The sequence below is a fragment of the Xenopus laevis genome, chromosome 3S (genome assembly GCF_017654675.1).
Source record: "Xenopus laevis strain J_2021 chromosome 3S, Xenopus_laevis_v10.1, whole genome shotgun sequence".
NCBI classification, from domain to species: Eukaryota; Metazoa; Chordata; class Amphibia; order Anura; family Pipidae; genus Xenopus; species Xenopus laevis.
The window spans coordinates 77,314,872-77,332,577 of NC_054376.1; the positions used below are offsets into that span (position 1 = coordinate 77,314,872).

Below are 17,706 nucleotides of genomic sequence, written 5' to 3' on the forward strand. Positions count from 1 at the left end.
AATCTTGACCATACATAGTATTTAACAGTAACTGATCATTTATACTATCAATATGCACATGCAATTTCTGCAGTGTATTAATACATATTGTTTTCCACATAATATTTATTTAGCATATACCAGTGAGCATGTACTTGGCAGTTGTCCCTGGTAAGACATGCTGTTAGAAAGTTAGCATAGAGTGTCTATTAAAAAAAAAAATGTTACACGTACTTTCCTTCAAGAACACACCAACCACAATAAGGATCATTTGTTGCGATGCATTCATTGCAATTTGAAGAACGGGCACAGTCTTGAACAGGAACTCGGTAGGCCTATAGATCAACCACATTGTAAGAAAAAAATGCCCAACCATAAATACACAACTGTTACCATTTTATAACATATAAATATTAGTGCATCACATTCCCACACTTATGGTCTACTGTGAAACCTTTCAGCTCTGAAATAATACATAATACTTTAAAATCTATCGCGAAAGGAGCTTTAAAAGGTGCAATGCCCTAGCATGAGCAAGCAGCAATGCTGACTGAATTGCAGGGAGTCCTGGTGATGACTATCATGAAAAAAGTTGCAAAGTTAAAGGAAAATTGTTCTCGGAAATTCATGTGTTTATTTTACCTAAAAATAAGGTAAGCAACATGCTGCTCACAAGCAGGCCTGGATTTGTGGAAAGGCCACCAAGGCCTGGGCCGGCAGAAGTTTAGGGGTGACATGCTGCCCAAACACACCCATATTGGTTTAGAAACACAGGGGATGCGCAGGAGATATGATTTTTTTTTTTAAACTTCCCGTGCACCAATCCCCGTTGCTCCAAAAATGTACTTGAATAAAGGGGAGGGGACAACGAACGATGTTAGGCCTAGGGGTGACTGCTATGTGAATCTGGCCCTGCTCACAAGCCACTGGTTGGGGATCACTGCTTTGAAAGTTATTGCCACTTTTTCTGTTTGAATAGGGAAACTTTTTTCTTGATACATTACAAATTCTATTGGCAAACATTTCCTTTTCTGCCTTGTTCACCCTCATTTGCATTCCTGCCCATTTAGTTTCTGAGAGAGTGTGTGTGGGTAGTCTTATTACCTTAGTGTTACTTGTTTCTCTAAGAGCAGCAAGCAGGGAAGGCAGCACCCGGGTCAGCCATAAATCCCTCAAGGACCAGAGAAGCCCCCAACAAAGTCAGCGAGCTCACTTCCATTCCTTTACTGCTTTGCAGCTCTTAGAAAAATAAATCATGCTAAAGAAAAGGGAGAACAGAGGAGGCTGGAAATCCTTTGTTGACCTGTGGTACTGTGTTAGTCAGTAATAAAAAATAACATATAATAAAATAAATAAATAAAAGTGTTGTAGAAGCGATATCTATTTTGGCTAATAAACAAAAATATATTGCAAGCTTTTGGAGCACCAAGGTCCCTACATCAGGCAAATTACAAATGAGAGCTGGAAAGGCACAGCATATACTGTTAGATCAATGAAAGGTATTCATGGGCAGTAAATTAGGAAGTTACAGATAGATAGAAATAAATTGCATAAATAATATAAGTATTTATGGTAGGTTGTAATTATTCCAGGGGTCTGGATTTAGTCAGGTCCCATAGTATGACATGAAACCAGACCCTCAATTAAGGATCTGTTTTAATGTGTTGAATAACTCCATACATTTGAATTCACAGACCTTCCTTTCCCATTCAGTTTTAAAGTTAAGCTCCCTTTTAGAATTAAGACCTTCATGTCCTGAAGACACTAATTTTGATTGCAGTGCAGTTGAAGTGTTGGTGACATTTTATCCTTGTGTATAGTTTTTGTCCTGTTTCTCATATGTATACGCCTCCCGTAGAGCACTTCTTGCACGTAATCATGAAGCATATGAATAGCAGTCCCGAATGGTGCAGACTTTCTGTGTATTTGATATTGCAACCTGATGTATTTGCATGTTACACATCTGTTGCAGGGAAATGCACTTGCTTTAGTTGCTTGAGGAAGAGCACTTCATACAATCATTTCCCTCAGATTAGGAGGTTGTCTATAAGACAGGAGTGGTAGTTCTAGGAAAATTTCCTTTAGTCTGATATCTGTTTGGTGCATGGGTTGCAGGTCATTGGCTTTTTTTCAAAATGTTCAGTTGGGGATTGTAAATAACTACTATAAGTACCCTGATGTTTTATGTCTTTTGGTATCTGGGTATTTAAGTTGCTGTGTGGATTTGATCATCAATACTCTGCGGATGGTATCTCTGATCAACAAAAGTTTTCCATAAGGAATGGAGAGGTTTATCTCTGTCATTAAGGTTTGAGCAAATTGGGTAGTGGCTAAAAAACAAATTTTTTTTTGCAATGAGGATGAAAACTATCCCATCGAAGATATGGCCTGTTGGTTTTTGGTATAGGGATGTTTGTATGGTTCCATTTTTGATGCAGATGGTGGTATCCAGAAAGTTGATGTACAAATAAGAAAGGTTATCTGCCACCTACTCATAAAAAGCTGTATAATAAATAAATATTTTTGCAAATTAAACATGGAACCCAAATTCTTTTTTTAATTTTCAAGTGTCCACACCTGTTAAAAAGATGTTTAAATATCTGAGCAGTCAAATATTACCTGAGCCATAGAGGTGGGGCAGTCAACTACTTTCATTTCCCATTCAGCACTTCCTTGATGTCACTGCCCTTCTCACATTCCCACCCACTCCTAATGCTTTAAAATAGTGTAGGGTACTGTGTATGGGAATTAGGTTCCCCCATTCTGGTGCACACACCCTTATGGGCCATTTTATTTTAACCTATGGAATAAAGATCAAAATTTGTATCCAATCTGGTGTGTCGCAGGAGTACGTGCATATTCTTCCTTATCCTAATTTATTGCCCATGAATACATTTCACTGATCTAACAGTATATATGCCATGCCTCTCCAGCTCTCATTTGCATTTTGCCTGATGAATGGGCCTTGGTGCTTCAAAAGCTTGCAATGTATTTTTATTGTTAGCCAATACAGATATCACTTCTACAATATTTTAGTATTTGTTATTTGTGAAATCTGGGAAACTAGCTTGTTGAGTGCATTTCACCTCATCACCCTTTTTAAAACAAATTTTATTGCATTTTCAGCTCTGCATAACTGTTGCTTGCTTTATTCTGTCCGTAAAACCTATTTTGCCAAGCTAAAATATTCAAACTGTAATTCTGATGTCTGATTACACTAGTCTGGAAAAAAAAGCATAGATTTTTGTGGTTTTATTGGATTTTAGTAATTTATTTGAATTTCACACTTTCTGTATTATTTTGTTATGCCTTGTAAATTTTATCTACTATATATTTTATCTATATATATATTGGGCGTCTCTGTGCGCCACATAGTTTGGTAAATCTGTGAATATTGGGCAAAGTGTTCAGTAGACCCCTGTCGTTCATATTTAGGATGTTTTATGCCGATACGTTACGAAATGTGGGGCATATAATGGGGTAAAATTCAAGCTTCGTGACGATTTTCAGAAATTTTATAAAAACCGTTACGTTCAGCATAGCTTTGCAGTTTGGCAGTTTGCAGTAGAAACACATACTCACATTGGATTCGTCAGAATGTGTACTACTGAAAATATATGGTTTTCTGGGGTCTCTGTACTGTAAGGGTTTCTAATGTCGCATAATACACACACCAGGTGCTTATATTGCAACAGCCAGCGCATCAGCTGTGAACATTTATATACACTATTGTCATTTGGGGGTCTCTGTGCGCCACATAGTTTGGTATATATATGCATATTGGGCATAAAAGTGTTCAGTAGACCCCTGTCGTTCATATTTAGGATGTTTTATGCGGATATGTTACAAAATGTGGGGCATATAATGGGGTAACATTCAAGCTTTGTGACAATTTTCAGAAATTTGATAAAAACCGTTATGTTCAGCATTGCTTTGCAGTTTGGCAGTTTGCAGTAGAAACGCATATTTACCCATATTGGATTTGTCAGAATGTGTACTTTCTGAAACTATATGGTTTTCTAGGGTCTCTGTACTGTTAGGGGGTCTTATGTCGCATAATACACATACCTGGTGCTTATTGTAGCTGCCAGCGCGTCAGCCGTGAAAATGTATATACACTATTGTGATTTGGGGGTCTCTGTGCGCCACAAAGTTTGGTATATCGCTGCATATTGGGCATCAAAGTGTTCAGTAGACCCCTGTTGTTCATATTTAGGATGTTTTATGCTGATAGGTTACAAAATGTGGGGCATATAATGGGGTAAAAAGCTTTGTGATGATTTTCAGAGATTTCAAAAAAAGCGTTATGTTTAGTATAGCTTTGCGGTTTTGTAGTTTGCAGTAGAAAGATGTAATTACCTGCTTTAGATTTATCAGAATGTGTACTTTCGGAAAATATATGGTTTTCTAGGGTTTCCTCACTGTTAGGGGGTCTCATGGCACATAAAACACATACCAGGTTCTTATATTGTGGTAGCCAGAGTGTCATACTTGAAAATTCATATACACTATTTGAACTTGGGGGGTCACTGTATGCCACCTAGTTTGGTAAATCTATGCATATTGGGCATCACACTGTTTAGTAGACCCTGTGTTAATATTTAGGATGCTTTATGCTGGTAATGATACATGGACAATACGATGCCGAAAAGTTGAAGCTTTGAGGCAATTTTCAGGTATTTCACCAAAACCACCAAATTTGGGAAAACCTTGCGACTCAGTATTTTGGAGCAGAAAGGCATGGCTACCCATTTTAGATTCTGTAGAATGTGTACTTTCCAAAAATATATGGTTTTGGGGGGGTAAACATATATTTCTGTGTTTTTACCCCACAAAAATGCAGTCAATGTGTTGATTTTTCATTAGCTGAAGTTACCCACAGGACTATTTGTATGTGCTAACTTCATTTTGGGGCCTCTAATTACCATATACTTTGCTAAACCTATGCACAGTGGGCACCAAACTCTTTCGAGGACCCCTGGCAATCATAGTTAGGATGCTTTTTTTTTGGTACGTAATGATACACGGGCGATATGATGCTGGAAAGTTGAAGCATTGAGGCAATTTTCAGATATTTCACCAAAACCGACAATTTTGGGAAAGCCTTGCATCTCTGTAGTATGTAGCAGCAAGGCATGTGTACCCATTTTAGATTTGGTAGAATGTGTACTTTCCAAAAATATATGGTTTTGGGGGGAAAACCTATTTTATTGTGTTTTTACCCCACAAAAACTGCAGTAAATGTGTTGATTTTTCTGTAGCTGAAGTAAAGTCCTGAACAATTTGAATGCGCTAACTTCATATTGGTGTCTCTAAATGCCAGATACTTTGGTAAACCTATGCACAATGGGCATCACACTGTTCAGTGGACCCCTGGCAATCATATTTCATATAGGTAATAGGTAATATACTGCAGGGAGTTTTTGCTGTACAGAAGTCCTAAATCTCCCAGAAACTATACATATCTGGTATTGGCATGTTCGAGAGACATAAGGCTTTCCAAATCAGTTGGATTTTCATCCGTAAAATGTAATATTTTTCTGGTATAAATTGATATACTATGAAAAATGGTAATTTTACTTTTTCTTTTGCTATATAGCGCTAATAATTTTTTTGCACAGGTGGAAATACAGATTTAGAAATCTCAGATTCTCCCTAAAAAAACAATGTATAGTTTTCCTAGGTAAACTATAGGTTTCCCCTCAGAAAATGCCCCTAAATTGAGAGAGCACAAAATGTTTCAAAATGGCTGGCATTTCACGTAACCAAAATGTAAAATTCTGCTGGCACTTAAAGGGTTAAATGAAAAGTTTTTTTTTGCTGAACACATATTTTACCTATTGTTTTAATTAGGAAATATCTATGGTTTTGGTTATTTCATGGGAAAAAATCTGAAATTGAAAGTAACACTCTACTTCCTGTTTTTAATAAGCAGAAGCAAAACCATCAAAACAAATCCATAGTCCACTGAAAGCCTCTCAAGAATGAACTGTTCTTTATCTAAAAGCCTAACTGTCTGCAGCTGAAAGGGGTCTGTTTATACATTTTTTTAAATGGCTTGATGATTTGTTTTTGTTTTGTTTTTGTGCTTGTTTGGGAACGGAAGTCCAATGTGTCTTTTCAATTTTTGATTTTTTGCCCACAATAACCTCTACTTATTGAACTAATGGTGAAAGGCACACTATACTGCTCCTTTAACTGTGGAGAATGAGGCTTAGTTGAGGGGGAGACAATATAAACAGAGATATTGCATTTATAAATTAAGTATGAAATATCTGATCTAGTGTAACAAAAATAAAACGAACATTTACATCTTACATAAAAAAAATATGGTCTGCTTATAAAAGGGGATAATTTTTTACATGAGAGTATCCCTTTACATCCAAATACCAACAATGTACTTTAAAGATGTAGATCCTCAGAATGGAAAAGTAATATCTACATTTCAACAAAGTTATAACAGCACTTCTCACATCCTCAAAAAAGTAGTTATCTGGATAAAATTTGCACTCCCAAAATACAGCTGTCTAACCAGCTCAGCTCTATAATCACCACTCAGTTTAAGGTGCTATATGAAACCACCCAAGGCAAGTGTAGTAGACAAAGTGTTTGATATAACACAAACCTATCTGCAGAAGTACATAAAATTTCAACATGATTCAATACCTGCATTTATTATTATAATTTGGTATATGCAACATACAGACTGTATGGGTCATTCACATATAGGAAAGGTTTACCTTTTTCTTAGTCATTACATATAAATGTTTTTGATCAACATCAAACACCATGCCATTCTTCACTGCACTCGATGTATCAAAGGAAAGGATCCTATACTCATATGAATCGTTTCTGATGAAAGCCTAAGAAAAAGCAAAAAAATTGAGTTATGGCTAGTTTGCAGAATAATAACCACAGCATAACATGATTATTTTAATACCTGCTCATCTATGATACAATTATAAAAAAAAAAATGTAAACTTTAGGGGAGATGCCACCATGAAAGTATTCACTCGTTAGAAGTGAGCGGGTGGTATTCTATTTAAAGAGGCCAGACAGTGGGCACCGATGTGAGCCTTTGTTACTTAAAACTGGTGACATTACTACATGTTTTGTATACTAGAAACAAGCATTTTGTGTGCACAGAATAACTTTACAAAGCTTTATGGATCTTTAAAGCCACAGAGAGTGACCTACAGACACTCAAAGGGATCTCATCTAACAATGACAAATAGAGTATGCTGCCCAGCTTGGTCCATCAAAAACTAAATTGTTTACTAGCATCTGGTAGCAGTCTTGCACATGTAACCTTGCCTTGCACAGCTTGGTACTTACACATGGAACCATGACTAGGCTGAAGTTACATGACATTAGTAGTCATGGAATGTCCATGTGCTTTTTGCTAAACTATACACCAAAAACCTGTGATGCCAGGAGCCCACAAAAGCAAAGGTTTAGGCAGATACCCTCACACTTCTTTTTAATGCAGACATGTTGGTGCAAAAACATTTCGGGAAAAAGTCACATCTTCACTGACAAGCATGTAACATTCGCATATTGTAAGAATTGTAGCCTTTGTCAAAGTTTTGACTTGTATAAAACATGGAGAAAATATAACCATTTCCACTAAATTAACCTAAGGAATATGCCCTCTGAATATTTGGCAACTTTTTGTTGCTGGGTTTACATCTACAATCATTTTGTATACATGGTGTATTTTGTTTTGCTGGGTATATATATGACATCTATTTTGTACCAAACAAGAATAATGTGACTTAATGTATTAAAATTATAATTACCTTCACAAGCTTTCCTTCAGCTGTCCCCAAAAATGCAATGGTGTGCTCATTTTCAACAGCAATGGCAACTGAGTTAAAAGGATTCTTCTCTCTTATTAACACAGACGTTTTGGATACACCCTCTTTGCACTCCAAGGGGTAGGGTAAGTGTTCTGACCCACAGGGATATTTGCTGGCAGAATCCTTTGAATGAAACAGGAAATCAATAAAACCAGTTTAAGAGCCCATCATATGCATTCCAAGCAACCTAAAGGCACAGGTTTGAAGTATTATACATGATCATACAAAACGGTCATATTTTGGGTTGTTTTGGCTACAATAAATGTTCAGAGGGCAGAACAGGGATCTCAGAACAAATGTAGGCAGCACATTTAAATGCTAAATAAATGGGAAAAAATTAAACAAATATTAATGGCCTTTGGCACATGCCATTTTTTATATGGCCATAGCAATTGCTAGTGTTTTGTAATTGCAACTTGTTTTGTTTCTACAACATAATTGTCTACTGACTCAAGAAAATAAACTTTTTTTTTTAACATTGTCTTTGCATGCTATTTATAATTTTGCCATAAAAGTATTCCTCTATGTTTTTTAAATTACCTATCCGATTCCAATGTTCCTCTACAAGAAAAGTGACATACCGTATTTGTGCAGCAGAAGTCTGTTAGCATTTTGAAACTAAGGGACAGATTTTTTTTTTGTCAAAACTATCAAATTCGAATTGTTAATTATCCAAACTCGGTCCTAGTTTTCATTCTAATTTTTCAAAGACTTATGACATACTCTGGCCCTTTAAGAACTCGAATTAGACTATGCGCCACCTTAAACCGGTCTAACTGCAGTATAAGTCAATGGGAGAGGTCCAGGGTTCAATTTGGTGATATTTGCAGCCTTCCTGACATTGGAGTTTTTTTCAGAGAACAGTCAGGTCGGCAAAACAGTCAGGCTTAGGAACTTCAAGTAACAATTACTAACAGAAGACCTATTAGCCAAACACAGTCAACTTATGACATATAGTTAACTTTTAATGTACATTAATATTTTGAAAAAGTTCTTCAGTGTCAGTTTCACTTTAATGACCTTTAACTGGAAACCTTGAATATTGTATTAGGATGCTACATGCTGTTTAGAAATTGCAACAGATAAATTTACTGTATGTAGAAAACAGGTTAGTTAATTGTGTGTGACCCTGTGGGGGCTTAGAGCAGTGGAATGGGCTTAGGCCAGTGATCCCCAACCAGTAGCTCGCGAGCAACGTGTTGCTCTCCAACCCCTTGGATGTTGCTCCCAGTGGCATCAAAGCAGGTGCTTATTTTTGAATTTCAGGCTTGGAGGCAAGTTTTGGTTGTATAAAAACAGGTGTACTGCCAAACAGAGCCTCAATGTGGGTTGAAAATCCGCATAGGGGCTACTAAATGGCCAATCACCGCCCCTATGTGGCACCCCAGGAACTTTTTCATGCTAGTGTTGCTCCCCAACTCCTTTTACTTCTGAATGTTGCTCACGGATTCTAAAGGTTGGGGATCCCTGGCTTAGGCTATAGACTAATTTGAAGAACTCCTTTTTCATAGTCCTATAATAGCAGCAGAATGACCACTAAATTTCTTAAAAACCTGTATAATTTTTTGTTGACCACAAAAGGTATCTGAAAAGAAAAAAAAATTACTAGGGATGCACCGAATCCACTATTTTGGATTCGGCCGAACCCCCGAATCCTTTGCGAAAAGATTCAGCCGAATACCAAACCCTAATTTACATATGCAAATTAAGGGTGGGAAGGGGAAAACATTTTTACTTCCTTGTTTTCTGACAAAAAGTCACGCAATTTCCCTCCCGTCCCTAATTTGCATATGCTCGGCAGAAGGATTCGGCCAAATCCGAATCCTGCTGAAAAAGGCTGGCCGAATCTCAAACCGAATACTAAAACTAAGTAAGAAAACAGTAAGCTTTTCTTGTGTGTTTTCTTACTTCCTATTGCCAAATTTTCTTACTTCCTATTGCCAAAATTAAAAGGTATGAACATAATAAACAGTTTCATTAAATAGGCAGCATACAGATTTTTAAACTCCAAACCTGCCAGTTATAAGGTCAGGAAAAGATAATCAATTATTTATAACAATATATGAAACCTCTATAAACCAAAAAAACAAGTGAATTTTACCTCTTGTGAAGATCCACAGGACAGGTCTCTGCCATAAGGCTTAAAAAATAAATCCTTGGCATTTTCTGAGTAACATTTCTTACGGTTTGCTTCAAATTTCTCATTAATCTCAGAGAGGGAAAACATACAGACGACAGACTGATCTGACACTTGTTTTTTGCTAAAAACACCAAATAGAACAGCCGTTGTTGGGGATAAAAGTTGCATGATGTCTGCTAAGTAACTGCCTGGGGTGGTAACGAAAACTGAGTGGCTGAAATGGTAGCTCTCATTATTCCTCTGGTTTTTACATTCAAGAGGCATCTCAATATAGGAATAATAGTTGAAGTCATCTTTACACAGCCGGGAAATAAAAGTCTGATCTGCTCGTGTTGAGACAAAATATACATAATGGTCAACCTCAAAAGCAGTTACAAATTGCCGAATATGCTTTACATGATCAACAGATTTATATGTTGCAGAGTCCTGATAGGCTTCGAAAACATCTCTGTCGTCTTTCTTTTCCAGGATCCGTGTACTTATGATAATTCCATTGTCATTTTGTACATGGCCTTTTCCAACAAATAAAAGACTTCTACCTTCCTTTTTATTGTAAGTGACCAATCCAACAGTAGATATAACTTCATCATTGCTTGCAACAAAAGACTTTTCTCCTCTGTTATCTTCATACCAAAGCTCTGTTGAAATATTGCCCATAGCCCTCAATGAACAAATTCCTTTAAAGATGCTGCCACATACAATTATGCGTTTGTATGGCTTATCTAACAGCAGTAGCTTGTTGTAATTATCTGTCATTTCTGCAGAGGGACACTGCTGGGAGTCAATGGGTGGTGTGCAAGATTTTTTATCTAATTTTGGACCTGTGGTAAAATTTTCTTGCAGATGGAGGTCTGCAGAAAGCTGGTACAAACGATTTACAGCTCCAATATAAACAATGCCAGTGTCACTTTCAACAACAAGATGGTTTAAATCTGTGTCACTAAGGAAAGAAAGAAATGTTTGTGCTTGTGGCATCAATATGATGCAGATAAATAGGCTGGCAACTTGAATCCATAAAGCCATTGTTGGAAAGTGCCTGGAAAAACACAAAAACAAAACTGTAGGTAGAGAAGACACATAAAAAAGAAAGCTTGACAAGCAGATGTGGTTGCCTTAGACTTGTATAGAAGCCAAAACATAATTAAAACATAAAATCCCAGGTATGGGAACTAAAATCTGGAATGCTTGGGTTCTCAATTTACACAAAGTGATTTTATGCATAAATTACACACAAATAAAGACCTGTTTTAAGCTTTACACTATGAGAGATGGCACAGTGGTGTAGATATACATATTTTAAAAGATACCTATAATGGGCAAAAAACTAAGGTACTGCTGTTAAAGAGTACTAATATGTTAAATCAATTATATTCCTAGATCCCATTCGCAGTCTAGCCAACATCTATGAATAAAATAGACACTGAGGGAACTACCGGTGGACTATGGGTGCAACACAAAGACCTGCCCCCCCACGCCACCTTCTGGGTAAAGTAATAAATGGAAACCTGCGTTTTCAATACAGAGAATGGCAGGTATGGGTGTGGTTATAATGCCGCACTGGGGCACATATGGCTTTGATTAAGCTAACTGTCCACATTATTGGCAAAAGCAAAAACCAACTAGCTACCTTATGGGTACTTCATTTTACAGGGTTATATTTCTTTACTGTAGAAGAAAACGTAATTATAAGAGCTTAGAACTGAACACGATTTAATATAGGTAAATAAATATGTAAATACATTATTTGCAAAATGTCAACAATTTTCAAAATATTTGTAAATGTTAATCCATTTGAAGGCAGTTTACCACTTTTTGTTTACTGGTTCAGACTCTGGCTTCTGCTACATTGTTTTTACAATTCAGAATCAGGCTTTCAAAAACAATAATAATAATTAATAATCAATGTAAATCTACTAACATGTTTTGTATAATTCATATTGGAAAGCTGCTTAGGATTTCATGCAAAAAAATAATTTTTGTGTGGAGTTCCCCTTTAACCATTTCCATTTGTATTTTCCAGCTGCAGAAACCTTTGCTCTGACCTTCTTGCAACTCATTTTTTCTGAGACATTAACTCTAAAATGTTTATTTATACTGAAATACAGCGGTTTCAAAACCTTATACAAGCAAATAGTGTAACAAAAAAAAATAAACCTTCATTCGTTCAGGGGGGTGTGATACAGATCAATGCTTTTGAGCCTGTCCAACAAACTGCTTATGAAACTGTTACATTCGCAGACTTAAGGGATTTATCAATTTACTAAATACAATTTATATACAGTAGAACCCCCATTTTACGTTTTTCAGGGGACCAGTTAAAATTATGTAAAATTCGGGAAAATGTAAAATCAGGGAAATGTGTTAAAGTATCTTTTACTATTATCTTTACTATTTCAAGTTCTGAAAGGATATAAGCACAGGAATCCGTTTTACCTTGAGATACAATATTTACTGTGTTAATTACAAGGGTTAAGCATTGCAGTGTTCATGTTACACTTTGGGGGGCATGTGCAAGGCCTCTCTCTCTGTCAGTCGCAAACACAACCTAAAGCAATAAGTGATTGGTGCAGGACTGTTTACAGGGCAGATTAAAGGACCAGTAACAAAAAAAAGTTAAAAAAAAATGTGTTTCTTTGTAAAAAAAAAAAAAAACCGACCAAGACTGTTTTAAACTTTTAAATCGCAAAGCTTTTATTAAGAAATTACTTACCGATTCTCTGCATGCATTCCTCTTCATAAACGGCAACAGGGCGGCGATCCATCATGTGGCGCTCGATTTCTCCTCCCTGCCTTCTATAAGAGATAGCCAGGTAGGAGAAATTGAGCGCTGCACGATGGATCGTCACCCTGATGCCGTTTCTGAAGAGGAGCACATGCAGAGAATCGGTAAGTAATTTCTTAATAAAAGATTTGCGATTTAAAAGTTACCAACTGTCTTGCTGTTTTGTTTTTTTCGTTGCAAAGAAACTAATTTAAAAAAAAAAAAAAATTGTTACTGGTCCTTTAATTGGAATTGACCATTTACAGGCAGAACCATGGCAAAATATACATCTGGTTAATATTTTAATATTTAAATATTTCACAAATAATAACACTCAGTTGTTGGGAACAATGTTTTGAAAACATTATTTAAAATCAGGGAAATGCACCCATTAAAATGCATTATAAATTGGTGGGCGCACAAATAAAAATTGTAAAATGCGAGAAAACTTCAAATCAGGGTAGTTAAAATCGACGTTTCACTGTACTTCAGACACAGGAAATTGCAAAATAGTGAGTGAGACTAAATTAGTGATTTCACTGCTGTGTAACTTGCCTTTTTTATTAAATTAAATATTTATAATTATATGCAACTGTTTCCCATGCTTTGGGACAACTATCTGATATTTCTCTGATGACTGTAGATTTATAGGCCAGGTTGTATTAAAAAGTATATGGATGTTATATAAAAAAAGTGGAGAACGCCATTAAAATTAAATAATCCAAGTATTTACATTTTTTTCCTTTTTCTCTGTAATAATAAAACAAAACTTGTACTTAAACCTAACTAAGATATAATCAATCCTTATTAAAAGTAAAACAATCCTATTGGGTTTATTTAATGTTTACATGTTTTTATATTACATATTAAAGTATGAAGATCCAAATTACAGAAAGATCGATTATCCGGCAAACCACAGGTCACAAGCCTTTTGGATAACAGGTCCCATACCTGTATTGCATACCCTGCAGCATTTGAAAGAGGGACATAATGGTGAAACATTTGTTCATGCCTTCAATGTAGTCACACCCCCAAAACATGATGACCAGTTCACAAAATCACATCCCTAATTAATTAGATTTAATGATACACATACTAAGGCCCCACATTTTACATATTGTGGCACACTGACTTCCATGCATTTCACGACACACTGATGAAATAATGAAAAGGAAGACATAGTGTTGTCCCACAAGAATTTCATGACAATTGTGGACCCCGAGCATTTAGTTGTGGCTCTCCACATTTCATGGTGGACACCCTGATGGCCAAAAAGCAAAAACAAACACAGCAGTCACCCGCATATCCCAACAGTTATGGCGGCGAGATATTTAGCATGACCAATTTTGAGTTGGTCAGAATTTTAGTCCCATGCATTTCAAATCCATCTGTAGTGCTGGCACGTAGCTGTTTTGCCTGGATAACTTTGATAACCGGTGAGAGTCTTTGCAGGGGTGCTCTCAAAAGAAAAGATCAAAGAATTCAAACTATAATTGTCAGAATAACTCTGCAGTTTAAAAGAGTAGTAAAGCTTAAAGTAGGCTACAATTGCTGTTTTAGGGTTCTGTACCCATCCAGGGAAAGCAAAACCCTTTTGTAGTGAAGGGCTGAGGGGATTTACAGCACATGATCTGTTCTGCTGTCAGTAACCAGAGATTAAGGACTGATTCACAATGTACTATATATACTGCATAACCCTTAAACGATTAGTTATTAATTATTCAGATTCATATTACCTGCCAGCTCAGAAACCAATCTGTATTACAACATTATAATCAGCCCTGTAACGCATTAGCCTCTATACCTGGCAAACCTAAATGTTCAGCTTGGCAATTTGTGGCAACCACCAAGCTTAGCTTCTCAAAAGCAGGCAACAACAACCACACGACAGGTTACCATAAAGGAAAACTATACCTCCAAAATGAATACTTAAAAATATTCAAAATCCTATTTTATCACATTAGTCAAGCAAAATTAACTTCAATTACACTATCAATTTTTTAAATCTCATTTCCTTCGGTCTGGGAATTCATAATTATAGCAAGCAGGCAGGAGCCATTTTGTGGACACTGTTATTAAAGTGATCCTGTCATGGGAAAACATGGTTTTTTTCAAAACGCACCAGTATATAGTGCTACTCCAGCAGACTTCTGCACTGAAATCCATTTCTCAAAAGAGTAAACAGATTTTTTTCTATTTAATTTTGAAATCTGACATGGGGCTAGACATTTTGTCAATTTCCCAGCTGCCCCAGGTCATGTGACTTGTGCCTGCACTTTAGGAGAGAAATGCTTTCTGGCAGGCTGCTGTGTAACTGAAGGAGTCTCAGTTGGACATGGGTTTTTACTATTGAGTGTTGTTCTTAGATCTACCAGGCAGCTGTTATCTGGTTACCTTCCCATTGTTCTTTGGTTTGGCTGCTGGGGGGGGGTGATATCACTCCAAATTGCAGTACAGCCGTAAAGAGTGATTGAAGTTTATCAGAGCACAAGTCACATGACTTGGAGCAGTTGAGAAATTGACAATATGTCTAGCCCCATGTCAGATTTCAAAACTGAATATAATCTGTTTGCTCTTTTGAGAAATGTATTTCAGTGCAGAATTCTGCTGGAGCAGCACTATTAACTGATTCATTTTGAAAAAATGTTTTTTCCCATGACAGTATCCCTTTAAGGAAAGCCTTGCATCATCTTAGAATCTTGTTTGTGCACCTGAATGGGGGACCTGATGTCCATCTCCATGCACTGGCTACACAATTAAATGGTAAAGAGAACAGGGAATGTGGGGAGAGTAGTAACATCTAGGAAGTGCTGAATGGAAAGTGAAAGTAATGGTCTGCCCAGCCTATTTGCCTAAGGCATAGAGGAGGGACAGACAATATTTGATTGACAGCTGAGATTTTTAAATGAGCTTAGGACAGCTATGAATGTTTTAATAAAAAATAGAAATTAGATTTCATGTTTAATTTATATTATATTTATTATACAGCTTTTTGTGTCTGAGTGACAGGTACACTTGAAAGAATCTTACTTACGGTATATAAATATATTTAAGTAAATAATGCCCTTCAGCTGTTACCTTGGCCCCCATTTTGTGATGGTCTCTGTGCTGCCTCAGCAATCACCTGACCAGAAATACTGTAATAGTAAGAAGTGTGGAAGCAAAAGACAGAACTCTGTGGCCTAACATATGGTTTGTTTAATTTGTTTGCGTGCACTGTTAATCCTAGGATTCTAGGGGGCAGTCATTTTTTAAAATGGAGATTTTCTTTCTTGGAGGCCAAACAATCAGCCCAATATAGCACTGAATCGCTAGTGTGGCAGGCTTGTAACTGAGCGAATCTGATAACATATAGTCCGCTTTACAGTGTTAAAAGCAACAGTAAGTTCTGTCTAATATGTGTAAGCTGCAAAGAGTCAGAAGAAAAAGGCAAAAACTATATAAAAAAAAAAATAATGAAAATCAATTGAAAATGTGCTTAGAATTGGTCATACTAACATACTAAAAGTTACTTTAAAGGTCAACCACCCCTTTAAAGAAAAGACCAGACAGCTAGGACATGCCTTTCAAATGCTAACATACACCAACACATTCTCAACGTTTAACAAATGCAAACAGAGCATTCTTATATGTTTGTTTAATGAGGTAGCAATGGAGTACAAAAAATAACCACTAGAGGACACCTATGAGTTTGGCAGAAGAATAATCCATGCAAACCCAGCATGTGATCATTTTTTAAACCACTCCAAATGGTATAATGACCAGAAAAGAAAACCACAAGACAAGTCAGAGTCATTTCTGACCTAGTTTTCTGAATAAGGACTTTTTCATTGCTTGTACTACGCTGCCGTAAATGGAGAACATCTGCCACCCACAGATCCAAAATGCTAGGGAAAATGCTTCCATGCAGCTCTATACTAAAGGGAATCCTAACCCCAAAAAAAGAAATTGGTATAAACTGGCAAGAACCAGAAGCGTAATTGAGGACACAGTACAAAGTCAGGATCCGGAAGAATGGTCCATAAAAGACAAAAGTTGGTACAGGCAGCAAATCAGCAGAGGTCAGGAACAGGCAAGGGTCAAGAACAGGCAAGGGTCAAGAACAGGAAATCAGTCAAGCACACCCAGGATCTATCTAGCAATAGACTTACACTGGGCAGTGAGAAACTGGATGAGGTGTCTTTAAATATTTGAATTTTGGGTGCGCAGACGGGTATTCCACCCCAGAATTAATATTTACCAACAGATATTGTATGATCGCAGGGGGTATACCTTAGTATCTAAAACAGCAATTTTCTATTTAGGATTACCAATGGCACATACAACTAAAAAAAAGTATATTTTTATGAAAATGGTTTATTTAAATGAGGCAGGTTTTTATGTATGTTTTATGCAATACAGCTTTATAAAGACTTGCATTGTTTAGGGGTATAGTTTTCCTTTAAGACAATTAACTGACCTGTGTGCTTTTGGAGTGTGGGAGGAAAGTGGAGTACCCAGGAATGGAGAGAACATACAAACTCCATGTACCCTGGGGCTGGAATCAAACTTAGGACACCAGTGCAGCTAGGTAGGAGTGCTACTCACTGAGCCAGAATGTTGCTAATTTCAGTCAAATCTATAGTAATGCTGTTAGTATTATGAATTCAATTTGTTCTCACATTAAATAATACACAGAATATTTAAGATTATTGGGAGTTTGTTGTATTTTCCTTTCATTAAATAAAAAAATTTCACTGTAATGGAAAACATGAAACTACAAGGCTATAACCAACTTTTATTAACTAAAACTATCAATAAGAAAAAACATTTTCTCTCTTGCTGCTGTCAGACCAACACATTTCTATTAGCAGCAAAAGGTTACCGTGGCCTATTTTTACAAACAAGAATAGCAAAAAACTACAATAGAAAAACAGTCTACAGTACAGAACATCACAGCATATTAATATAATATAAAATGACCTAAC

General features: G+C 36.5%; 1 protein-coding gene across 14 annotated transcripts in view; it reads right to left on the bottom strand.

The window, feature by feature from the left end:
- plxnb2.S (plexin B2 S homeolog) overlaps positions 1-17,706 on the bottom strand; it is a 106,984-nt gene that overhangs the window by 41,771 nt on the left and 47,507 nt on the right. For all 14 annotated transcript variants that reach the window (XM_041588522.1, XM_041588521.1, XM_041588524.1 and 11 more), the window contains 4 exons: positions 9,940-11,014; positions 7,779-7,961; positions 6,720-6,842; positions 214-314 (listed from right to left, as the gene is read on the bottom strand). In XM_041588522.1, the coding sequence (XP_041444456.1) occupies positions 214-314; positions 6,720-6,842; positions 7,779-7,961; positions 9,940-11,014 (1,482 nt within the window). The remainder of the gene's footprint in view (positions 1-213; positions 315-6,719; positions 6,843-7,778; positions 7,962-9,939; positions 11,015-17,706) is intronic.